The sequence below is a fragment of the Crotalus tigris genome, unplaced genomic scaffold, assembly GCF_016545835.1.
Source record: "Crotalus tigris isolate CLP2741 ecotype Arizona unplaced genomic scaffold, ASM1654583v1 scf7180000017550.10884619, whole genome shotgun sequence".
In the NCBI taxonomy this organism is placed as follows: Eukaryota; Metazoa; Chordata; class Lepidosauria; order Squamata; family Viperidae; genus Crotalus; species Crotalus tigris.
The window spans coordinates 8790004-8816983 of record NW_024096468.1 but is presented as its reverse complement, the minus strand read 5'-3'; the positions used below and the strand labels follow the sequence as shown (position 1 = coordinate 8816983).

The 26980-nt window shown below is 39.5% G+C and overlaps 1 protein-coding gene across 9 annotated transcripts in view; it reads left to right on the top strand.

Annotated features, from left to right (window-relative positions):
- Positions 1 to 26980, top strand: part of AUTS2 (activator of transcription and developmental regulator AUTS2) — a 675541-nt gene that overhangs the window by 443871 nt on the left and 204690 nt on the right. For 6 of the 9 annotated variants that reach the window (XM_039342048.1, XM_039342066.1, XM_039342057.1 and 3 more), the window contains exon 5: positions 23335 to 23427. The exons of the other annotated variants lie outside the window; for them this stretch is intronic. In XM_039342048.1, coding sequence (XP_039197982.1) covers positions 23335 to 23427 — 93 coding nt within the window. The remainder of the gene's footprint in view (positions 1 to 23334; positions 23428 to 26980) is intronic. 9 annotated transcript variants of the gene reach the window in all.

The following is a 26980-nucleotide window of genomic DNA, read 5'->3' as shown; positions in this document are numbered from 1 at the left end:
TCCATTTTTTTTTTCTTGTCTTGCCTTCTGATGCTTTAGAAGCTGGAATATTGAAAATATGTTGGTCTTCCTTTATAGGATGGTAGATTGGAAGTTATTTTAAAAATCCCTAACAATAAGAGCAATTTTATAATAGAATTATAAAGACCAAGTTGTAATTTCATTGACTGAACTTTTTTTTTTGAATGTCAGTTGCGATTTTAACCTACAGCTTTGGAATATTCTGGTGGTCAAGCCTTCAAATATTAAGCAGGTCTAGTTCTGTTGAGGTTGTTTTTTTTTCTGAAATCAGGCAGCTTTGATGCTGCCACTAAACTTCATTGATGCAAGCTAGAAAGTTTTCCACAGAAAAAAACAACCAATATTTTATCATTCAATAGAAAATTTCCCCACCTGCCTTATAATAATTCGGATCAGGGTGTGTGTTTTTTTTAGCCAGCTAGGTGACTTTGGGCCAGTCACTGGCTCTCAGTTCAATCACCTTACAGCATTGTTGTTGTGAGGAAAATAAGAGGAGGAAGATGTGTTGGATAAGTCTGCAGACTTGAGTTATTTATAAAAATAATAAAAGCAGGGATACAAATAAATAAAATAAACAAATCATGCATGTCCTGTTGGCCACTTCCAAGACGTTTAGCACAAGGCGGTTTATTCTTTATAAGAGCAGCCCAAGAGAATACAAGCAGTCCTCGACTTATGACCATAATTGAGCCCAAAATTTCTGTCACTGAGACAGTTAAGTGAATTTTGCCCCATTTTATGACCTTTCTTGTCACAGTTGTTAAGTGAACCCCTGCAGTTGTTAAGTTAATAACAGTTGTTAAGTGAATCAGGCTTCCTCCATTGACTTTGTTTATCAGGAGGTCACAAAAGGTGATCACATGACCCTAGGACACAGCAATCGTCATAAATATGAGTCAGTTGCCAAGAGTTTGAATTTATGACCACAGGGATGATGCAATGGTCATAAGTGTGAAAACGGTCACAAGTCAGTTTTTCAGTGCCATAGTAACTTCGAATGGTCACTAAATGAACTATTGTAAGTCAAGGACTTACATCATCAGAGACAAAACATGCCACAGCATATGCGATGCAGACTATTATACACTGCCCAGCAGTTTTGAGAATTGGGTGGTGTGGAAGTTTAAATAAAGATAAGCTTTGGGCTGCAATGTGCATTTTCAAGAGGCACTTTGGTGACACATGCTTTCAAAAATTCAGAGCTTTCCAAAACTCATAATAGCAAATTGTGGGGAGGAGAATTGCTTGAATTTATAATGTTGCATTTTATTTTGTTGTTGTTTTGCATTTGCCCAATAATAGACTTGGCCAGCCAACAAGGAATTAGCACGGGGTGAATTTTTCAACACCAGCAGAATTTTGAGCAGAGGCACGTTTTAAACAGAAATGAAAAGCCAGCAAAAACACATTTTCTTCTTGACTTGTTGAATAAGGAGATTTCTTTCCCTATGTTTCTTTTCTGATGTTTCAGTTGTCCCCTGGGTGCTTGTGGATTGAAAACCTGTGAATTTTAATGTGAACTGACCTGAGCTGTGTTTCCCAAATGAATATGTAGACTTATATTAATATTTCTTCTAATGTTGTGATGCAGCTGGAAAAGCTAAGAGAGGAAAAAATATAGACTTTAAAATGTGCCTTTTGAAGAGAACATTCTTTAGAAATGTAGTTTGGAGAAGATATATTTAGAAATGGACATTTTGAGAGTTGATTTGTCTTAAAGACAATACTGAAACAATTGTTGCAGAATATTGTTTAAATATGTAATAAGCTACAGTTGTCCTTGCTTAATGACCATTTGTTTATCGAGTATTCAAAGTTATGACAGTGCTGAAAAAAAAGTAACTTATGTTCATTGCATCATTCCTGCAGTCACATGATTGTGACTTGGGTCTTGGCAACCACCACACGTTCACAATGGTCACAGTATACTGCAGTCATGTGATTGCCATTTGCAGTCTTTCCAGTGGGCTCCCAATAAGCAAAACCAATAAGGAATCCAGCAGGGAAGTTTGCAAGTCATGGTCATGTGATGTCTCTCTTAAAAACTACAATGATTCACTTAATGACCATAAGATGCCTCACATAATGGTAGGTGACACTTAACAACAATTTTCTTTTCTGATCCTTTGGTTATAAGCTGAGAACTACCTGTATATAAATGTCTATGGAGATTCTCAGTCATCCAGGTCATGGTTGTCCCAAAGGCGCTTTTTCAAGAGTCAACTGGATTTTCTTGTTTTTCTTTGAAGACATTTTACTTCTCATCCAAGAAGCTTCTTCAGCTTATATACCGCTTCACAGTGCTTTATAGCCCCCTCGTAAGTGGTTTATAGAGTCAGCACATTGCCCCCAGCAATCTGGGTCCTCATTTTACCAACCTTGGAAACATGGAAGGCTGAGTCAACCTTCAGCCAGTGAGAATCGAACTGCCAGCTGGTGCTGGTTTGTGTTTTCCTTCCTTCCTTCCTTCCTTCCTTCCTTCCTTCCTTCCTTCCTTCCTTCCTTCCTTCCTCCCTCCCTCCCTCCCTCCCTCCCTCCCTCCCTGCCTGCCTGCCTGCCTGCCTTCTATGGTCATAACAACAAGAGCTCCTCATTCATTCTGTCCAACATTCACCAAAGGTTGCCTTCTGAGGCTGTTTGGCTGGTATATGAGTTCCATAGTAAAATATTATTCTGACATTCTTTTAGCTTAAAGATTTAAAGCACTGATTGTTACCCTTTTCTTCCTTCAAGGCAAAAATCAGAGCCTTTTTTTTTTAGCAGATATGGGATGGTGGAAGGGATAAAACATCTTCATCCTCACTCACTGTATCCACTAATATTTCCATAACCTTAAAAAACAAATCCAAACAGATAATCAGTGAGGATTCTAGTCTCCAGCCACTCTGGGAGCAAGCTGGATGTGATATCCAAATCCTGAACCACTTGAACTTTTTGAAAAGCCCTCAACTACACCAAATTTGGTTCTTATAAAAAGTGAAGTAAATTATCACGTGAAGTCAAATCATTACTTCAGCTTATTGCAAATGGGAAAAGAGGAAGGCCCAAGTTCTCCCTCATGCTCTGCTCTTCACTTTATTTGATTTATGGTAGCTATGCAAACTCTATTCAAGTTAAACCAAGCTTTTCAAAGAAGTGCAGATTTTCAGCCAGCAGGTTCCCCTTCTTCCTTTCCCTCTGTTATATGATATAATGGTCAGAGCAAGTGATGCAGACAGCTGTAATAAGGCCCATATCACTAATGAACAATATTTTGGTGAGCTGGTGTACTTAATTTGTTAAATAGAAGTGGCCCATAAATCACATACATTTTCTGAGAAAGGAGTAAAGTTCTTTTTTCTCTTGTGAGTTGAGACAGAATTTTCTTCTTCTTCTTCTTCTTCTTCTTCTTCTTCTTCTTCTTCTTCTTCTTCTTCTTCTTCTTCTTCTTCTTCTTCTTCTTCTTCTTCTCCTCCTCCTCCTCCTCCTCCTCCTCCTCCTCCTCCTCCTCCTCCTCCTCCTCCTCCTCCTCCATCTGCTTAATTCTTTACTAGGCTGGCCTAATTAGAAATAGTGTGCCAAGTCCTCCACTTTTAACCATCCAAACCATTAGTGTGGGTCCTTCCTAAATTTCTCTCTCTGCTTGTTAAGCCACTGGGGGTTCCTGCCTCTCTTCTCTGAGTGTTTCCTAGGCAGCACCTCCCCCCTTGTCCCCCAAGATTCATCCACACATTCCATTACACTTTAGAAGTAAGATCAGATAATTCAAAACTCAAGAATCCAGAAACAATGGGAACGAAAGGAATTGTGGAAACCTCCGTATGGCTTGTTATACAATGGTACCTTGGTACTCAACCACTTTGAAACTCATCGAATTTGATACTCAATGCATTTTGTCACTAAAATTTTGTCCCACTACTCATCATTTGTTTGGTACTTGATGAACAAACTAGAACTTTTCAGTGTTGGCTGCATTGTGACTCACTACATTATTCCTTATGGATAAGATTTGTTTGGTATTCATCATTTTTGGTACTCATTGCACCTCCGGAACCAATTAACGAGGAGTACTGAGGTACCACTGTACTTGGCACACTAGAATAATTCTTTGTGGGAAGGAGATGATGTTCTCCTGCCTGCAACTTTTGAAGGCCAATCTCTTTCTTTTGAGGCCTGCGGTGTGCCAAATGAATGCAAAGCACTCCATAAGAATATGCCAAAACCTTATTATTTCTCTCGGCCAATTAGAAACATAGCTTGCAATTGTTGGAGACATTTCCTACCATGATTGTTCACCATTATGGACAACCTTTTTCTGCTGCCTTTCTTTTTCAGTGTGTGGCTTGTGAAAATACTGGCAAATACATTCCTAAATAAAATAGCTTTTCAAATATTAAAAAGGTTCCTTTTTATAATCATTTCCACTGGAACTAGGTGGCGTGACTGCTATTTTCCTGCTATTCTTTCAAACAAATCTTGTTCCAATTATTTTCTTTTCTTTTTCTCCCCATAAAGTTGAAGTGGATATATTCCCTCCCCTCCTCACACCCCATACACCCCTTTTCTGGCTGAGTGGAGGTATGATTTGTTTAGATTAGGGTTTTCTACTGCAAAACGCCAAAGCTCCGGAAACTTAATGTTTTTCTCCAAGAATGGTTGGATTTGTTAGATTCCATTTTAGCACCTGCTGTGCCTGAACAGAATAGCAAAATAATAATAATAATGGGGGTCTGGGGTATGGGGAGGGAGGAAATACCCAATCGCAAGAGCATAACAAAAATGCAGCCATTAAACATTAAAGTTGCGCCAATATTTTTTCAAGGAAATGCTTCAGAACATGTGTGACCTCAAATGCAGCACCTCCTTGCAATTCAGTGTCATATGGAAATGTGGTGGAAAATCTCATTAAAGCAGCCATTTTGTTCATGGGACTTTAGAAACAACAGCAGATTCTCTCTTTTTTTTTCCTCCTGGGCTCCTGTAGAATCCTAATGCAGGTAGTCAACACTTGGAATACTGCATCCAGTTTTGGTCACCACGATGTAAAAAAAATGTTGAGACTCTAGAAAGAGTGCAGAGAAGAGCAAAAAGATGATTAGGGGACTGGAGGCTAAAACATATAAGGAACGACTGCTGGAATTGGGTATGTCTAGTTTAATGAAGAGAAGGACGAGGGGGGACAAGATAGCAGTGTTCCAATATCTGAGGGACTACCACAAAGAAGAGGGAGTCAAGCTATTCTCCAGAACACCTGAAGGCAGGACAAGAAGCAATGGATGGAAACTAATCAAGGAGAGAAGCAACCTAGAACTAAGGAGAAATTTCCTGACAGTGACGTGTTATGACGTATTGTGACTTTTTTCCCCTTGCTGGAGCTGGGGTGGGCGCCGCTTCACATGATGCATCCAGCCCACGGGCTGGCAGTTTGATGCCCCTGATCTAGTGAGTCACAAACTGGCCAACACCAACAAGTTCTAGCTTGTGCATTGAGTACAAACAAACCATGAGCACTGGGACAAAATTTTTGCAACAAAATGCATTGAGTACCAAATTCAATGAGTTTCAAAGCAGTTGGGTACCAAGGTACCACTGTATATAATTTAATTTAATTTAATTAATACATTTTAAAGACTAAAGTAAGCAAAAAATAAAAGATAAGGAGAAACCCTCAAACCCATATAAAACACACTTTCATCTTCATCAGTTATTCTTCTGCTGTGAGTATTTCAATCTGTCTGTTTTTGTGCATATACTAATCTTGCAGTTGTCATCTTACATCAAAACTATTTCCCATAACATCTTTTCCAATTGTCCAATTGTTTCTGGAGTCATGTACCAATAGCACATCATTTTATAAAAGCTCTCTTTTTAATTATAATATAAATTTTAGTCCTACAAGTCTCATATTTTCCCATTGTTTGATTAATATATTATGTTCAAAGTTGTTGGCCCATTTTATCCTATACTCTTTTGCTTGTTCTTCAGTTTCAAATTTCGAAAAAATATTTATACAATTATTTGTTTATTATTTCTATAGAGACCTGATGTCTCCTAATCTTTTGTAGAAAAGAAAGTTAGGAAATGCAAACCCTAATTTCACTTCTTTCATTCTTATCTAGGAAATTAGGCCGATATAAGTCACCTGCCATGGAAATGCTTGATTTACTGTATACTTGCTGAAGTCCTAAGCTAGATAAAGTTTGGAAGTTCCTTGTCAAAAGTTGTACCAGAAGGTTTCACTAAGTTGTATATCAAAATAGGACCTTGGGTCATCACAAAAAATAATATATATATATTGATTATGTGCCATCAAGTTGTTTTTGATTGCTAGCAACCACATGGATAGACTTTCTCCAAGATGATCTATCCTTAACCTTTCAAGTTCTCCCAATGGGACACTCAGTGTCATTGTCATTGTGACTGAGTCCATCCACCTTGCTCATAGTCATCTTCTTCTTTTTCATTTCACCTTTTCCAGCATCAGAGCCTTCTCCAGAGAGCTGGATCTTCCCACAATGATTCCAAAATAGTATAATTTGAGTCCGGTTATTTGTGCCTTGAGTGAGAACTCTGGGTTGATTCTATCAATTTGTTTTTCTGACTGTCTATGGTTGTCCCAAAGGTGCTTTTTCAAAAGGCAACTAGACTTTTTTTGTTTTGTTTTGTTTTGTTTTTACTGGAAGACATTTAGCTTCTCATCCAAGAAGCTTTCTTCAGTTCTGGCTGACAGTCAGAACTGAAGAAGCTTCTTGGATGAGAAGTGAAACATCTTCAAGGAAAAACAGAGAAAGCCCGGTTGCCTTTTGAAAAAGCACCTTTGGGACAACCAGGATCTGGATGATTGAGAATCTCCATAGATGACTGTCCATGATATTCTCAGTGGTCTTCTCCAACACCAAAGCTCAAAAGCATCAATATTCTTCCTATCAGGGGGCTGGACTAGATGACCTCCAAGATCCCTTCCAATTTTATTGTTGTTGTTGTTGTTGTTGTTGTTATTATTATTATTATTATTATTATTATTATTATTATTATTATTATTTAATGATCAAAAATGTTTTCTGTTGGAGTTGCCTGATTGAGGTTACAGCTATTGAATAAGCAATTTTTCCTTCTCTTATCTCATCAGAGAAGGCTTCCTAATATGACTTCACAATTAACACCAAATTGTCTGAATTCAATATAAAACCATTTTTATCTGTACCATGGACAATTTCAAATTCTAGAACAGATAAATCTTCTCTATTTGAGTTTGTGTGTGTGTGCATGCATGTGCATGTGCATCTGTGCGCATATGGATTTTCTCCACATGCTGATTTATTCATGTGATTATTTATTTATTAGATTAATTGGTGGTGTACAGAAAATGATCAGAAACATAAGTATAAACACATCCACGGTGCAATAATGAAAATTACAGGAACATGCGCAAATAAGTGCCACATTCGTCAACACTCCTAAACATTTGTTTCCTCCACTAGATTAAAAAAACAACAACAAAATGGGTATTTCTTGTTTTGGAGAAAAATAAACTTGAAAGATACAGAGAATTGAAAAATACAATGCCTACTTTATAGAAAAGAATTCCACAGCAGCAGAATGTGACAATCAGGACCACGCCACTACTCCAAAAACCCCAAAACCTTGCTGTATTTTTTCCTCCATTCTCAGCAAAGCTTTGCTTTCAGAATTTCTTTCAACGTAGAGATAATTTCAGTGCAATTTTCACAGTCGGAATGTGAGGTTCTTCTATCTATTGAGTTACAAGGCAGCTACAGCTTGTCTGTGAATGCCCTCTCATTTCTTCAGTGACCCACAGTTTCCCTGGCTTCCCACTGATGTGCAACAGAATTATCCAGTGATGTGTAAGAGAAGACACTGCTACCAGCAGTGGCAACCTTAGCCACCTCAAACATAAGAAGAAAGGACCGCCACAGAAAATCTGAAAGAAATTCTCAAGCTCCCACCGTAAGAAAGACAACCAGAAGCCTCTTTAGTAAAGAAATGAGACTTTGGGGGAATTGTTAACAGATTTCAGCACAACATTAATGATAGGTCATTCAGGCACCACCTCGTTTTTGCAAAAATGACTTGACGCATAGGTCATGCACCATAGAAGCATCAGAACAGGACTGTGTGCAGCAACCTGATCCCTAATGCCACAAATCCCCCTGGCCTGGTTCTCCAATATCTATTCTTTCGCCTCCTGGTAGATAGACTTTCCACATAATGGGGTAGGGATTAAAAAGAATTTCATGGCAGATCCTCCTGGGAGCTAATTTATATATTGTACTGCCAGCTGATCCACTCTGAAGCAAACATGAGAGGGAACAAAATGTGGCTAGCATTTGTACCATCCAAGCTGAGATTCAGCGGTGGCTTCATTTGTTTTTTAAAGTGTAGGATGTGATTGAAAGTCTATCCTACCTTTCCTATTATTACTAATTATTATTATTACTAATTATTATTATTACTATTATTATTATTACTATTATTATTATTATTATTATTATTATTTTAAGAACGCAGTGAAAGAATATTCGCTGAGGAAGACTTTGCCTGGATTGACACTGTCTGCCATAGTATTATCAAGGAAGTATTTTTATGGGTTGTTACATTCAAATGATACTAAACTGGATTTTATTTTTGTGGATTTGATCTTTTATCAGTTTGATCTAACTTGGAGACTTTAAGACTTCTGGACTTCAACAACTTAAAGTTGCCAAGTTTGAAAATAAATGAAATTCTTTATGCTTCTCCACCAAACATCATTTACCAAAAGGATGTAAAATTTGGCAACTTTAAGACTTCTGGACTTCAGCAAATTTAGGACTTGTGGACTTGAAATCCACAAGTCATAAAGTTGCCAAGTTTGGAGACTCCTGGCTTAGTGGTTAAGGCACAAGGCTAGAAAAGTGGGAGACCATGAGTTCAAGTCCCGCCTTAGCCACGAAAGCCAGCTGGGTGACTTTGGGCTAGTCATTCTCTCTCAGTCCAATCCACCTCACAGGGTTGTTGTTGTCACTGTGGGAAAAATAGGAGGAGGAAGGTGTGTTGGATATGTTCGCTGCCTTGAGTTATTTATAATAATTATTAAGGCAGTATATAGTTAATAATTTATTTATTAACAAATAAAATAATGAATGAAAAACAAACAAATAAATAACTGAGAAGGAAAAACAAAGAGCAGGGGGAAAGAGGGAGGAAAGCAAGAATTTTTCAGTCTGAGATGGACTTCAAATAAATCTCATGAATAAATAAGTTACCTCAGCTAAATGAGAGGTTCACAACAAAGACAATAAAATTGATTAAAACCCCTAGAAGTCTTGGATAGAGACTCATGACATCTCTTTCCTTAGAGCACTCCACCACCCCTAAATTTGTATTTTTAATGTTGAGGAAGAGGAAATGCTGACCTGCACAACTGGAAGGAAACAAGTCAACTGCAGATGATTTGAAGGACTCTGCTTTAGGCCTGTTCTATTATTATTGGGGGGAGGATGGTGAGAGGCATGGAGTGATGCTCAGGAAATCTCTCAAGTGTAGCCCTTGGCTCTCCCTCAGGATAAGTGTAGCCCTCAGCTCTCCAAGAGTTTATACCTCTCTTGTAGAGAAAATAAATGAAATATTGTACTCTTCTCCACCAAATGTCATTTACCAAAAAGATATAAAATGACCCAGTTCCCCCTTCAGCTATTATAGGGTGTCTTTGAAGAAAGAACTTGCCCTGATTCTGTGCACATCATGTAATTTCTCTAGGGCAGTATTTCTTGGCAACTTTAAGATGTGTGGACTTCAACTCCCAGAATTCCCCAGCCCAGCATTTCTGGGAGTTGAAGTCCACATGTCTTATAGTTGCCAAGATTGAGAAACAGTGCTTTAGGCTATACCTGGAGTTGTTCATAGTGGTCAAAATTCCCACTCACTTACTGGAGTAGAGACCAGCCCAATACACAGTCTGAGATTTGCGCAAAACAACTTTAAATCTTTATTTTATTTCTTCTTAAAAGAACCAGAGAGAGAAAGCCTCTCTTTCAAGGCTTATTAAAGACCCCCTCCCTTTCTCCCAGAAGCTAAGAAAGCCATCTGTTGGAACCTGTTCACATGTTTGTTTTCTACAATAAAATGCAAAATACTTCTTCCTGTTAGAAGATGATGCCATATGTCACTCTTGCTAACAAAACCAAAATGTTTATTAATGAATCCAATCAGAGACAAAGATTTAGAAAGATTTAAAGAGAGCTGGGTTATTTTTCACATCCTTTTTTTTTCAGTTCAGTATTTAAAAATGGGGTGGGGGTAAGGCTGCAGGCTTTCTAATCTATTATCAATAGACTAAAAGTTTAAAAAGTAGAAAGCCCTGTTATGTTTTTCCTAGGAACTTTCTAATTTGGCAATAGAAGCAAAGGAGAAGCATGCCAGAGAGGAGGAATGGCACACACTGGTTTATCTGATTATTTCACATGTTGGAGCCGGCAACAGATTTTGATCTGCAATTTATCTGCGATTAATATTTAATTTGATCAGTACAAGCCTGTTGTCATCAGTCCATCCTCTTCCTGGTAAGCTCATTAAAGAAGAAGATAGCAGAGAAAAATATTCTGTGGTGAATATAAGTAGATCTTGGCTGGATTATGTTCTGTTATTCTGTTATTAGTCTGCCATTCTGCACAGTCCTGTCTGCCCAAAGCAGTTGAGGAGCTTAGAATTTTGAAATGCACATTTTTGTGGTCTATGGTTGGGGTCTCAATCATGCAACTTCACCCATTAGGGATGTGCGGGTGTGCAGTGATTAAAATTTGTGGAAAAGCAGACTCCCTATGCTTCTATTTTCAGGGAAGTTCTCTCTCTTCCTTATCCGTCTTTGTGATGTTTTAGACAGAAGCTCACATGTATTAATGCCATCTAGAGAAGTTCTTCAATCATATTCCATTGCATCTAGTGAACGACAATTTATTTTCTCCTTTCAAATACTAGCTAGAGAATGGTTTACAGTAGGAGCTTCATGAATTTTGCAATGGAATCCAGAATCAATGTCACTCAGATCTCCAATATTGATGATCTAGCTTTCCCACCTCCCAAATTTTAAGTTAACTTCTCCTCCTTCTCCACTAGATTGGCTAGTGTTTCTATTTTATACCTTTAAGAATATGAACTCTAGAAACATAAAAGAATAAAATTAAAAGCTTATGTGGATTTTCTTGGTGGTGATGTAATTTTCCACTGCAAACCATTATTTTTAATGACAAAAATGTACAGCTCAGTTTCATAGCTCAAACTCTGATGTTTGGTACTGAATTCCTGACATCAGATACAAGTTTATAACTCATAGAATTTATATTGTGGTGTCACAATGCATGTTTTATTTTTTTTGTATTTGAATATGGATCAGAATTACTTTGTAATCTTTTGGTGAATTCTAGTTCATTTGCTTCCTTAAAGCAAATTATCCAGGTTAATGATAAGGGGGCCTTATCATTTTTTAATCCATTCCTGGGTCCATGTTGCAAAATGCAGTGTGCAAGGCTATGGAAAAAAATAAAATTTGTTTGGACTTAGCCATCTCAATTAAAATGAAATATAGTTAACATGGTTACTCTGCTACCAATGTTTAATAATTTTTTATCCTGTCCATTAACATTTAGCAAGAATGAATTTAGATCCCAAAGCCCAACATACTGTCAATCAATAAAAAAAAAACCCAGATGATCTGTCTTATTACATCATCCAATATTTACAGCCTCTTCTTCAGGTTGCCTTTTGCTTCCTTGATTTAAGAGGCCACCAATTCTTGACTGTCTCCTTGTATTTTCAGTCGCCAAAAAAAAAAAAAAATCAATGCAGTCCTAGGTTGCATCAACAGAGGGATAGCATCAAGATCACAAGAAGAAATAATACTGCTTTATACTGCACAAGTGAGGTCACACCTGGAATACTGCATCCAGTTCTGGCCACCACAATACCAAAAAAAAAAAAAAAAACCCACGTTGAGACCCTGGAAAGTGTGCAGAAAAGAACAACAAAGACGATAAAGGGTCTGGAGGTTAAATCATATGATGAACCCTTGAGGAGCTAGGTATGTCTATCCTATCAAATGGAAGGATTGGGGATAACTGTCTTCCAGTAGAGGAGCTGTTACAGAGAAGAAGGGATTGACTTATTCCCCAAAGCACCAAAGGGCAGGACAAGAAATAATGGGTGGAAGCTCATTAAAGAGAGATCCAGCCTAGAAGTAAGAAGAAAATTTTTGACAGTGAAAACAATTTATCAGTGGAATAGCTTACCTCCTGGAGTTGTGGGTGCTCCATCACTGGATGTTTTCAAAAACAAATTGGACAATAGTCTGACTGCGACAGCATAAAGCTCCTGCCTTGAGCAGGGGTTGGACTAGAAGACTTCCAACATCCCTTCCAGCCCTATTATTCTTTTAGTAAAGTTTGTTTATGCGCTTTCATTTTCACTCCTCTTTGATTTGTTGTTTGATAGCATCTACTCATAAATTTCCAACTGTGCAAGACACCTGAAGCCAATAAACTTTCCCACTTCACCCTCATACACATGTCAGGGGAAGATTTGTTCCCAGACTCGACAGAAGCCCTGATCAATAGAACTGAAGGAACATGCAGAAGCTTGTTCCTAGCGATTGTTGGCATCCAACACCAGAGATGCCTGCATGCAGGGACACCCCTTTTGCATCCTTCTCGCCATGATGAAATTTTGTTCTTATTCTGGCTGCATAGTTTGGCTTGTTACTGAGCACATGCTTTGCAGATTAGCCTGTTTGTACAGCCAATTGAACATGTGCTCCATTAAAAATTAAAGCATCCTGTTTTGAGAATGGTACAGGAGACATCAGCTGCCATCGTGCAGCAGACATGGGAAGCCCCTTGAGCCCATTATCATAGGTTACAGCAAATGTTAAGCTGTGCCAACACCATTCAATAATGCAGTTCATGCAGATGGCCTCTACTACATCTACTCACAGATGTGGCCTCCTGTCCCTAAGGTTGCAGTATAACAGGAGTTGTCGGGAACCATCAGATTTGATGCTGACAGGAACAATCGCCATTTGTGGCTGGGAGGGGGGATTTTTTTTGGGGCCAGATGTACCAGCTAAAGAAGAAATAACACTGTGTACATGCAACACCCACACTTGCCCCCAAAAATTAAAAATGACTTATAAGAGCAGCAAAAACATTTTTTTAAAAAAAGCCAGATGACAAGGAGTGTAGAACTTATCAGAGATAAGGGAATCCTTGGTGGATTTGTTCATGAAAATTATTGTAATAAGTGACTTGTGGAAGATGGTACAAATTAGTCCTGGGGAAAAGAAGGATAATTTCTGCTAGAGACAAGATCCTCCTTCCCACATCAAAATGTTATTTTATTTCTATAGTTATTCAATTTCATTATTAAAGTGAATAGGAGGAGTCAATTCTGCAGATAGTTGAGTTTCACAAAATTGGTTTGAGATGGGGCATGCTGTTCCATAAGAACAGTCAAGTCAAAGTCAACAATTCTGGGACAAAAAGGGAGAAGCTGGTGCTGATATCAGCACCATGGATAGCTCCAAGAGAGCAAAACTTATTAAAAATGTGGCCTATGAAAGCAGGAGGATGTTGTTTCAGCAGCAAGTTGCAGACAATCCCTGACTTATAACCTTAATTGGTTGTTAAGCTGGTCACCATGTGACCATGCCAGATTTTACAACTTTTTTTGTGATGGTAAATGCCAATTTCCTGGAAAAATGTCATAAATTGTGATCATAACTCTGCAAATGGCTGTAAATACAGACCAGTTGATGAGTGCCAAAAACATGACCGTGTGACCCTGGAACAGTGTTTCGCAACCTTAGCCATTTTAAGATATGTGGACTTCAACTCCCAGAATACCCCAGCCAGCAATGTATTCTGGGAGTTGAAGTTCTTAAAATGGCTAAGATTGGAAACACTGCCCTAGACTCTCTCAGGATATATCTAATAAGTAAGCAAGTTATAGCTTTAGTTTGACAAGATTCTGTCCATTAGGTATATGCAAATAAGAGATTTGATTCAATTAGATCTCACTGTCTTATCACTGGGCTTGGGCCTTATAGAAATGCTTTTATTGTTTTAAGGAAGCTGTTTTCTTGAATAGTATTTGTTGTTTTTGCTTTTGCATACCACTCCAGATCCTTTAGGAGAGGTAGAGAAATAAAATAAATATTAAATTTTAAAAAGGTAACATCTGTGTTTGGTAAATGTAGATAAAATATGTATCAACTAGAAAATTATTATTATTATTATTATTTAAAAAAGCAGAAAATATGGTTTAATACTGAATATTAAGGAAAATTGTTTATAAAAGCTATGTAAGTTAAGGGAAATTGTGAATGAAAGAAAATACAGGAATTTTTAATAGCCAAAAAAAAAAAAAACACATTACAAAAGATTGACCAAAATAGTGTCTTACAAAAATGGAGAGAGAAACAACTACCAATGTGAACTATCCTTTCAAGCATAGAACTGTGAGTTAGAAATGGAAAAGCTATGGTCTTGGAATCATGGACCTTCACTATCTCTCTGGTTTAAATGTATTCACAAACATAATTGCTAGGCCTGATTTATTTTCTCTACTTTGAATCTTACAACTGCTAGCCGACTGACTTTCCAACAGGCCAGCTGGAGATAATAGCCTCCTTTTGCAAACCTTTCTGTGCTACTTTCAGCAAATAACCTTTGAAATAGATTTTGGAATCATTTATCTCTTCCAAATGTATGACAGCAGGGTGCAACCGAGTAAAGGTTGAATGGCTTTCTGCTTCTGAACTCTCCTGCTTTATCTTCAAAAGCTCAACTCGGTGCATCCAAAATCTGCAAAACTGATAGCTGATCAAAGGTGCCTTTTTTTTCTCCTTCCAGAAGGAAGGGAATTGTTTTTCCACAAAGAGAGGGTAAGATCCTTTTTTTTTTTTTTTCAAGATGGGAGTGGGAAGAGTATTGGAGATATTTAACCAGCATGTCTGTGTTTGGATGTTCTCCATCATCCTTCCATCGACTCTCTCTTGCAGTCAGCTTAACATTACAACCCTCACTCTGAGTGTTGCATTTACTGTCTTCTGCTGTCAGTTCCAATAAAGCAAGTTGGTCAGCTCCAATTCCCTGGAAGTGCCGCACAGTGCTTTGTGAACTACATGTGCCTAAGGCGCCTCATACATGATTTAACGTGCTTTGTAAATGTCAATACTGTAGGTGGGGGAAAGCAGGCATTTCCTCGCTGGCTTTCTCAAATCCTCTCTGGAGCCCCTGTCAATTTTGTATAATGCCATGGTGGCTTTATCCCCCCCCCCAAAGGCTGTCCAGTTTGACACCTGTCTGACTGGGGGGGGGGGGTTAGGTCAGACCTGACTTTGGAGTATATGTCAGGGTATTGCTGGGAGCAAAATATTGGCAGATTTCAAAAGTGTGCCCAGCAGCCAGCAAGTTGTTTTATTTTGAAGACAGTGGCGCCCCTGAAAAATCCCTGCTGAGAATCTTTGGGCACAACTTGTAAACATCGTTCTCTGTCCTTCAAACATTTTGGCTTCATGTTTCTGCTTGAAAAGAAGCTTCCTCTTTCCAATTATCTCAAAATGGAATATAAACTTAAAGATATGGTAGCAGAGATGAGCAAGCTGTGCTCGGATAGATAAATCCCTTTTCCAAGGCTAGAGTCAATGAAAGTCAGACAACTTTAAAGAGTTCAATCTTTAAAGTATCCATTTTTTAAAAAAACTTTCTACACAAGTCTAAGTAGCAGAGAGGCTGTTTTAATGAAAAGCCAGGAAGTGATGCACTTTGGGGGTAAGGGAAGGATGTCTCTTTTCCCAACCCATAAAACAAACTGCATTACTGTCTGGTTTGGTGGCAGCAGAGCCTCAGATAGAAAGTCCATACAGAGATTGGTAAGGACATTCGAGAAGATCATAAGAAGCTCGGTCCCTGGTATTCAGGATGCTGCTTATGAACGCTATGTGCTTAGAGCTCAAAGCATTATTAGAGATCCCACACACCCATTTTACGGTCCGTTTCTGTTGCTCCCCTCTGGGAGGAGGTTTCAAAGTATTTCTAGCAGGACTACCCGATTCTGTAATAGCTTTGTTCCCCATGCCATCCGTCTGGTCAACTCACAAGATTCCTTTTTCTCGCCATGCATATGTATACCTAACCCAAACTATACTGCTGTTTCTTTGTGTCATATAATATATGTGGGTATATGCATAATTCTGTGTTTGTTTATTTATTTTTACCATATTTATGTACTGTATATCGGAGGTGGTGACTCTTTGAGAGCTATATGGGCAGGAGGGAGGAAGGAGAAAAGTAAAGATGACCATCCAGCTCCCTCCCTCCCTCCCTCCCTCCCTCCCTCAATGTACAGTAGAAGTTCTCTCTTTTCTGCTGATTACTATTGCCACCATAGAACAAAGAGTAACCAAAAGCTTGAGTCCTCAAAAGGATTCAGGGGAAAGGATCAGTGCCTAACCCAGTTAGACAGCTCTCTATTCTGTAGCAATAGTGCTAGAGTGAATAATTTCTTAGAAGAGTAGAAGCTTAGTTTTAAATGTCACTTGGGCCATTTATAAGCCTTAGATAGCCACCAGGTGTAAGCTTTGTTATTGCCGTTGGCTGAAAGACAGGCCCACCCATGACATTTCCCAGGTCACTGAGATATTTTGAAAAGCTCAGCTGTTAAGTCCGAAGATTTAATTGACATATGGAATGGATGTTGAAATAAGAGTCTTTAATGTAGCAGAAGTGATCCCTTTGGTCTTTGATTCATTTCTCAACTTCCTTTTTTAAGCTGTTGGATACCCCAGATTTTTTTTGGGGGGTAGAGGGAGGGTTGGTACTACATGAATAAATGTTGAATGGATGGACCGTAACAGTAACATCTGACTAATGATGCCTCTAAGGGGAGAAAAAAACAGGCAAGATGGGGGGCTACAACATCGCAACTGAAATTCCATTCTTTTGTACTTATGCAGGTCACATGCATGTATAAAGGATCACCGTTATAGTAAGATGGGCTGCAAATAAATTTAATAAAATTAAAGGGCAGGGCTTCAGTTACGATGCCATGGCCTCCTCCTAGTCTATTTAGACCACTGTTAACCCTCAATAACTAGTACAGTCAAATTACATCCTACAGATGATGATCCAGGTCAGTTTCACCACAGTGAAGTCCTATGCTCTTAACCAAAAGCATACCTGCAGCTAAATAAAAGAGAACCTTCACTTGGATTTGTTAGGAGTTTCTTCTGAGTCACAGCTCAGAATAGAATAGAATAGAATAGAATAGAATAGAATAGAATAGAATAGAATAGAATAGAATAGTTGGAAGAGACCTTGAAGGTCTTCTAGTCCAACCCCTGCTCAGGCAGAAAACCCTATACCATTTCAGGCAAATAGTTGCCAAATCTCTGCTTAAAAACCTTCAGTGATGGAGCACCCACAACTTCTGGAGGCAAATTGTTCTACTGATTAATTGTTCTCACTGTCAGGAAATTTCTTCTTAGTTCGAGGTTGTTTCTCTCCTTGATTAGTTTCCATCCGTTGCTTCTTATCCTGCTCTCAGATGCTTTGGAGAATAGCTTGACTCCCTCTTCTTTGTGGCAACCCCTGAGATATTGGAACACTGCTATCATGTCACCCCTAGTCCTTGTCTTTGTTAAACTAGACATACCCAATTCCAGCAACTGTTCTTTATATGTTTTAGCCTCCAATCCCCTAATCATCTTTGTTGCTCTTCTCTGTACTCTTTCTAGAGTCTCAACTTATTTTTACATCATGGCAACCAAAACTGGATGCAATATTCCAAGTGTGGCCTTGCCAAGGCATTATAAAATGGTATTAACACTTCATGTGATCCTGATTCTATCCCATCTCTTGTCTATCCTTCAACCATTCTTGACAACCATTCCGATATGTGAGAGTCCAAATGACCAACTCTCTTCTTTAGATTTTCTGCCCCTCATGTATTGGTTAAGAGAAAGTATTTTAACTTTAGGTGCTCAGATATTAACAAAGATATGCCAGGCATGAAGAATCAGAATCACAACTCAAAAGATTTAAAGCTGAAACCTATACACAGGAATCTACTCAACTAACAAACAGTACTAAATTGGAGCCAGATAAGGGTTAATGGAATTCAAAAGGAGTTGGACTTCAATTGTTTGTGGAAATGTAATGACTCTAGGCTGATGACTTGCTTAACTCCACCCCCCAACTATGCCCGCTCTTCTACAGATATTGAATGAAGATTGTCTACTGGGGATTACATGGATGAGCTCATGCAGTTTTCTTGGATGAGCTCATGCAGTATGCCTGGCTGAGGAATTCTGGGAATTGAAGTCCACAAGTCATAAAAGGGCCAGGTTTGAAGACCCCTGCTTTAGCTAGATGGGGACAGAGCTTATTTTAACCTGGCCTGCTGTGATTCAGACTTCTTGCATCCTGAATACAATTCTTGGCAAGTTACATTTCTTTTATATTTTTTATATTGCATTCTGGGGTATGGATATTTTATGATTGTTGAAGAAATCCATCTTTTCTGTGAGCAAACTCTGCCTTATAACTCTTAACTTCACTGTAATTCACATGCAGGATTACAACCTGCATTCCTGGTTATTTTTTAAAAATTACTCATGTATTTGTTCATTTGTTTAATTACTTACTTCCTGTACCTACATTTAATTTTCCTTATTTGTTTTTTGTTTCTTTCTCCATTGACACTTTCCCCCTGCAATGCTCGATAGGGAATTCCAGAAGTTGAAGTCCACATATCTTAAAGTTGCGAAGGTTGGGAAACACTAATTTAAAGAGAAACTGCTTTCACTTGACAGCTGTCATTATTTTATTTATTTACTATTGGCCAAGTGTTTTTCAAATATTTAATAATATTCTCTCTCTCTCTCTCTCTCTCTCTCTCTCTCTCTCTCTCTCTCTCTCTCTCTCTCTCTCTCTCTCCCTCCCTCCCTCCCTCTCTTTCTTTTATTTGTTTTTTCCTGGAATGACCAGAATGAAAGTATCAGCTATGGTTTGGCAATAAAACAGCACCTGTTACAAATGCCTTTGAAATAAGAACCATTGCCAAAAGAACATAGATCTTTTCTGAACTGTGGGTTACAAACAACAAAGTTGCTAATACAATATAACCTTTCGGTGCTCTTGGCATTTACTTTTTTTGTGCTTTTTAATTGTTTCGATAGGGGAACATGTATAGATCTGCTTTGGATTGCTTAGCTCAACCGACAGGAAGTGTGTGGATGGATGTTTATTCATCAGTTGCCTTCCAGAGGCTCCCTGTGCTTAAGCAGATACTCTATTTATAAATTTACTTTCCACTCCTCCCTCCCATGCCTATGTGGGCACCATGCACTTGGTCCTTCCATACAAAGTAATTTGATCGGCCATGCTGGTTTTCAAGCAGCAAGGCCAGCTTGGCCTCTGCCTGGAAGGTGACAGCTGTTAGCTACAGATAGTCAGCTCCAGACCCTGGCTGCTAAAATCCACTCATTCATTCTTGCCACAGATCGTTGCCCACAGCTGGAAGCTTTGCTTTTCAGTCTGCTGATTAGCTGGCAAAGGATCTACATACTGTATTAGCAAGGTCAGCAGCTGAGATACAAGCAAAGCCCTTGTCCATGGGAACCATTTTTTAAAGAGATAGCCTTGTGCAGTCATTAGGCATTTGAACATGACTTTTCCTTCTTTCTTTTCTTTCTTTCTTTCTTTCTTTCTTTCTTTCTTTTCTTCCTTCCTTTTTTATCCATCTATCCATCCATCACTATTTTACATAATAGAATAACAGAGCAACAGAGTAGGAAGATGACATTGAAGGTCTTCTATCTAGTCCACCCTCCTGCTCAAGTAGGAGACCCTATACCATTTCAGGCAAAGAGTTGCCCAATCTCTTTCTAAAAAGCTTCAATGACAGAGTACCCACAATTTCTGAGACAAGTTGTTCTACTGATTAATTGTTCTAACTGCCAGGAAATTTCTCCTTAGTTCTAGGTTGCTTCTCTCTTTGGTTAGTTTCCATCCGTTGCTTCTTGTCCTGCCTTCAGGTGCCTTGGAAAATAGCTCGATTCCCTGTTCTTTGTGGCCCCTGAGATATTGGAACGCTGCTATCATGTTCCCTCTCGTCCTTCTCTTCATTAAACTATACATACCCAATTCCAGCAACCATTCCTTATATGTTTTATCCTCCAGTTCCCTAATCACCTTTGTTGATCTTCTCTGTACTCTTTCTAGCGCAGTGTTTCTCAACCTTGGCAACTTTACGATGTGTGGACTTCAACTCCCAGCTAGCTGGAGAATTTTGGGAGTTGAAGTCCACACATCGTAAAGTTGCCAAGGTTGAGAAACACTGTTCTAGAGTCTCAACATCTTTTTTACATCATGGCAACCAAAACTGGATGCAGTATTCATGGACTCATATAGGTGTTTTTCCTTTTCCAAGCAGGTAGCAGAAATCCAAGACTAAATGTCCATGATTATGCAACCCAGTGCAAAAGGGCTCTGATTTCCTGATACAGGTAGTCCTTGACTTTTGACAAATGAGCCCCAAAGTTTCTGTTGCTAAGCAAGACAGTTGTTAGGTGAATTTTGCCCCATTTTATGACCTTTCCTACCACAATTGTTAAGTGAATTACTGCAGCTGTTGATAATATGGTTGTTAAGTGAATCTGGCATCCTCATTGATTTTGCTGGTCAGAAAGTCACAAAAGAGGGTCACATGACCCTGGGACACTTTAGGACAATTGATACCTGTTAGTTGCCAAGCACCCAAACTTTGATCATATGACTTCAGGGATGCTACAGAGATCGTAAGTGTGAAAAGGGGTCATAAATCACCTTTTTCAATGCAATTGTAATTTTGAACTGTCACTAATGAATGGTTGTAAATCAAGGACTGCCTGTAATATATGAAGAAGAGTCCCTTTCAAGTACTGTCCCTTTGGAATCCATATATACTGTACCCATGAATTTGAAAAGGAAAAATGAAAACAGAAAGCAGAAATGTAAACAAATGGGGGGGAAAACCATGACATTTTAGCAGACTGTCAATTCTAGAATTACATATATACAGATCCTTCTGTAGGATAGTTGGTAAAAGGGTTTAAAGCTTGGCAACTTTGTGATTTGTGGACTTCATCTCCCAGAATTCCTTAGTCAGCATGCTATTGTCCTATTCTCTTCCACTCTATAGCTTTCTGAGCTGCCTTCATTTCCAGACTTTTTAAAAAAAAAACTAGTTGGAAGGAATTTGTGTTTGTGTGTATGTGTGTGTATAATTTAATGCAAGTGGTGGTGGGCGAAGGCTTTTGGAAAGATTATTGTACAATGGGTGATGTGAAGATTCATACAGTTTCTGAAACACCTCATAAATGGGGAGGTAAGTGCAAGAAGCCAATATGTCACTCATGAGAATTTTACCAAGATGTTCTTCTTTGGGAGGAAAAAATGAAAGCAATTTCTGTTCCATCAAAGTAAATGAGAATATTTGCCAAAAGAAGAAAGAAAAGCCAAAGACCATTTTTAGCAGTAAATGCACATGCTCAACAATTCCAGGCAATAAGGACGATAGGGAGAGACACATCGCCAGTAGTGAATTTTTTACTCCTTAAAACATATTCAAAGACATAATAAAGCGTTAAAGTGAAAATATTGTTGAGACAGCTTTCATTATGCTTGTTTCAGGGCTCATTACAACTTAAGTAAAAGTGACTGAGCAAAAGAGACATAACAATATCTGGGTTGAATTTCTATTATGTTGGGAAAGGCGCTGGCATTTTTTTTTTAAGTGGTGTCAGGATAGAATGGCTGGTTTTCAATGCAGTGCTAGGCTGAAGGACATGAAAAGCACCTTTTATGGCTTGCTGATATTCCTGGGCATTGATCTGGAAACCTGGTTATGTGGTAGGGCTGGAGATAGAGAAAACATCTCCTGCCACCAGAAATACCCATACAATCTGCCCTCTGTTGTCATAAGTGAGCTCAATGCAGGGGTTTAGCCTAGAGCAGTGTTTCTCAATCTTGGACTTCAATTCCCAGAATTCCCCAGCCAGCCATGCTGGGAATTGAAGTCCACACATCTTCAAATCAGCAAGGTTGAGAAACACCAGCCTAGAGCACTCTGCTTCTGTTGGGTGGTAGGCCTCGGTTTTTGATTGAGATTAATATTTCAGTTATTTCATTTAATTCAGCACTCCTCCAAGTATTTGGAATGAAAAGCAAGGTTAAAAGTAGGGAGGGAGCCTCCAGGAATAGTTTGCTTCAGAAAAAAAAAAAAACCTAGATCATTTCATGAAGGGAAATCAATTAAAAAAGGTTGACTGCGAACATTTATCCATTTAGCTCAGCCTGCTATTGAATTTTCATGATGGACTTCGACTTTTCGGAGAGCGGACCGAGTTAATGGCAATTGTTCCCTTCTCTTCAAAATTTATTATCTGGTTTATTCAAAGGAAAACACTCCATCAAACCCAAGAGCGGCCAAAAGCCTATTGATAGGTTGTGCTTGTGTGGGATTGGAAAAATGGGTGGTGGGTTTGTCACAGATGTCCAGCCTTTGAAAGAAAATTAAACAAGTATCTCATTACCCAACGCTTCGGTGATCCCTGGAGGTGGGCAGCAAAAGCAGCCAATTTAATGAGCTGGGAATCGCAAACACTGCCAAAGTTTACCTCAGGCCTGTCTTTCTGGAGAAGGTCTCCTATTTAGACGCACTCAAGCAGAGGGGAAAGGATCCTGCTGTGTTCCTCCTTTCATCCCCAAAGATGGAGAGAGGGTAATATTTCCTCCCTTTCTTCCTTGCATCCAGAGGAATTATGTGTGCTAATTTGATTAGGGGGAGATTTGATTAACTGGAAAATGAGGGCTTTGCGAAGCCTTTCGCACGCTTAATTTAGCACTTGCAAAAAAAAATGGGGGGGGGATGGCAACATTGTGTCGTGAAAAGCTCCAAAAGGCATATGGGAACCCCATTCAGCAGGAAAGACAGCCTTTCAGGACCGACAATATCAAGAATTGCCATGGTTCGTTTTAGGCTAATCGGTTTGGAGCGTTGGCTTGGCTGCAGAATACAAATTGCATTGGGCACTGCGAGTTAAACGGTTCAAGAGATAATGAGATTAATGTAGTAGGGAACTTAGCTGAGCAAAATGCTTTCTCTTTTCCCTTTCTCTCCCTTGATTTCTCTTTCTCTCCTCCGAACAACAAGGCGTAACTGGTTTCAGTGGAGATTTGTTGAAAAGCTGAGCAAGAGAGAGAGAGAGAGAGAGAGAGAGACCACATGTGTTTCTCTTTGCAGGGGATTACTTATGGCCTGCAAACTCCTAGACTGAATCCTCTCTGTAAACAAGGAAATGAAAACCTCAGACCGAGGCTTTTGCAGACCCTGGAGGTAATATTCCTTAAATGAACATGCATTTTACTTTTTTTTTTTCTGGTTGACTATATCCCTCTCTCCCCTCTCTTGGCTCATTATTCCACCTCTGTCTTTCTAATTCAGCCTTGTCAGGAAAGAAAAGCTACATTTTTAAAGCTTTAACTCTGGCCAATGGAAGCTGCATCTAAAACAGTGGTTCTCAACCTTTTTAATGCCGCAACCCCCAACCGGTCATAAGTCAAGGACTACTCAACGGGTCGTAAGTCGAGGACTACTCAACTGGTGCAGCACCTTTTGCAGAATGGGACTTTTGGCGGGCTCAGCAGGGCAGAGACAGCCTGGACAATTCCTATTTGAATTTGAAAGCCAATAGAATTAGACGCTATTCAAGAATCTAAAAGGGAGTAGCACAGCTAAGGAAAAGGGGGGGGAAATGGCGGACTGTGTTGTTTGGCGACCCCCGTGAAATGGTCGTTCGACCCCAAATGAGGCCCCGACCCACAGGTTGAGAACCACTGCTCTAAAAGCAGAATAACAGAGTAGGAAGGGACCTTGGAGATGTTCTTGTCCAGGGGGCCCCAACCTTGGCCACTTTATGACTTGTGGACTTCAACTCCCAGAATTCCTCAGCATGGGAGTTGAAGTCCACAAGTCATAAAATGGCCAAGGTTGGGGACTTCTGTTCTAGCCCAACCCCCTGCTCAGGCAGGAAACCCAATACCATTTCAGACAAATGGCTGTCCAATCTTTTCTTAAAAACCTCCGGTGTTGGAGCACCCGCAACTTCTGGAAGGAAGTCATTCCACTGATCAATTGTTCTGTCAGAAAATTTCTCCTTCGTTCTAGGTTGCTTCTCTCCTTGATTAGTTTCCCTCCATTGCAAAGTTGTTACAAAGAGAACTCCATGAAGCATTTATGTTTAACACCCCCCCCCCAAAAAAAACCAAAATTGACCCAAAAGGGAAGAAAAGATAGAGGAGGAATAAAGGGTAAATGTTTCCCCTGTCCAATCATGTCCAACTCTAGGAGACGGTGCACGTCTGAGGGAGCCAGTATTGTCCAAAGACATTTTCCATAGTCTTGTGGCCAGTATACAGTAGCTATACACCAAAGGTGCACCTTCCCACCAAAGTGGTGCCTATTAATCTACTTACATTTGCATGGTTTTTGAGCTGCTAGGTGGGCAGGAGCTGGAGCAAGTAAATAGGAGCTCATCCCATTATGAGGTTCTTGGATCTCGAACCCAGGCTGTCAGCTTACCAGCTGACAAGCTCAGTGTCTTTAACCGCTGAGCCATCCAAATCAAACTAGGCCTGAGGTATTTAGTCCATTATAGAATTGGTTCATAGCCTGAAACTCGTTGGTCATGTAAAGCTGAAGGCTGCTGTATGGAATGGGAAATGATGGAAAGAGCCATGAACCAACGGAGGTCTACTCTGGATACATCAACTTCCTGTACAAATCCATACCCTATTTCTTGTCTCATCCTCTGTGCATCTTCCCTTTTTCACATGCAAAGCAACACATGTTCTCATTTTCACATCAGCATTGTTTAAATCAGACAGCTATGGATGTGAACCAGTTACTATTCTTATTTTTCTTTCTTTTTTTTTCTGAATAGCCCAAACATTTTTTTCTGTACCAAAGGATATTTGTAACTCAGGGTTGAACTGTGGGGTCCTTGGTGCTCTCTGAACTTGATGGTTTTCTTGCAGGCATTTCATTACCCAACTAGGTAACATCATCAGTGCTTAGAAGGGAATGAGGTTTACTCTCTGTTTATATAACCATAACTAATCCACAACTAGCAAGAATGCTCCCATCAGTGCTGACAGGACAAGCCACTGTGGGGAGATATGATAGTGGTCTTCTGATACTTGAAAATAGTGTCGATTTAGTAGCATAAGAAGCAATGGGTGGAAGTTTGTCAGAGAGGGATCCAACCTGGAAATAGTTCTTGACAGTAAGAACTATTAAGCGTTGGAAGAGCTTGCCTCCCAAAGTTGTGGATGCTCCATTAATGTAAGTTTTCAAGAAAACATTGGGCAACTATTTGTCCAAGATGGCTTGGGCAGGGGCTTGGATTAGAAGACCTCCAAGATCCCATACATGATTCTATGATCCCCATATTCACCAACAGCATCCTAGCTGTCCCAGTTCATTATTTCATACATATGTTGTAGTTCTTTCAATCATTAGTGAATTCTAATGCATGCATTGCAACAACTCCCAAGCCACAAGAACAGACCACATAGAGTTCTATTCCATTTTTTTCCTTTTTTAATGAATTTTATAACTACAGAACATGCCTATTTCTGTTTCCTTCATTTCTTTTCTTTTTTTAAAAAAAATACTACTTTACTCCTCTCACATTCCAATTTGCACTTTTCCATATGTGTCATCACCAGATGGGCCCATAAATATTGATCTCCCTCACTCATTATGGCTCTGGTTGACTGAGGCTTTCACGTCACACTTTTTAATAAGATGCAGAAAGTACAGACCATAGTTGCACTTGCTACCAACCACAGTTGCCCTTGTGCCACTTCCAGCATTTCCTGTTAATAGCAGGAATAGTTATTGTTGGAATCACCGTATAGGAATAAAAGTTAAACTCTAGAAGAACTCCAGCAGAACCTATAGCAGAACCTATATGTGGGTCAAGAAGCAACAGTGAGAACTGGACACGGAACCACTGATTGGTTCAAAATTGGAAAAGGAGTCCGGCAAGGCTGTATACTGTCACCCTGCCTATTTAACTTATATGCAGAGTACATCATGAGAAAAGCAGGGCTAGATGAAACAAAAGTTGGAATTAAGATTGCCGGGAGAAATATCAACAACCTAAGATATGCAGATGATACCACTCTAATGGCAGAAAGTGAAGAGGAACTAAAGAGTCTCTTGATGCGGGTGAAGAAGGAGAGTGCAAAAGTTGGCTTGAAACTCAACATTAAGAAAACCAAAATCATGGCATCCGGCCCTCTCAATCCTGGCAAATAGATGGGGAAGAAATGGAGGTAGTGACAGATTTTATTTTTCTGGGCTCCAAGATCACCTCAGATGGGGACTGCAGTCAAGAAATTAAAAGACGCTTGCTCCTGGGGAGGAAAGCTATGGCAAATCTAGACAGCATACTAAAAAGCAGAGACATCACCCTGCCAACAAAAGTGTGTATGGTCCAGGCCATGGTTTTCCCAGTTGCAATGTATGGCTGTGAAAATTGGACCATAAGAAAGGCTGAGCGCCAAAGAATTGAGGCCTTTGAACTATGGTGCTGGAGAAGACTCCTGCGAGTCCCTTGGACTGCAAGGCGTTCAAACCGGTCAGTTCTAGAAGAGATCAACCCTGACTGCTCTTTAGAAGGCCAGATCCTGAAGTTGAAACTCACATACTTTGGCCACATAATGAGAAGGAAGGACTCATTGGAGAAGGGCCTAATGCTGGGAAAGATTGAGGGCAATAGAAGAAGGGGATGACAGAGAATGAGATGGCTGGATGGAGTCACTGAAGCAGTAGGTGTGAACTTAAATGGACTCCAGAAGATGGTAGAGGACAGGAAGACCTG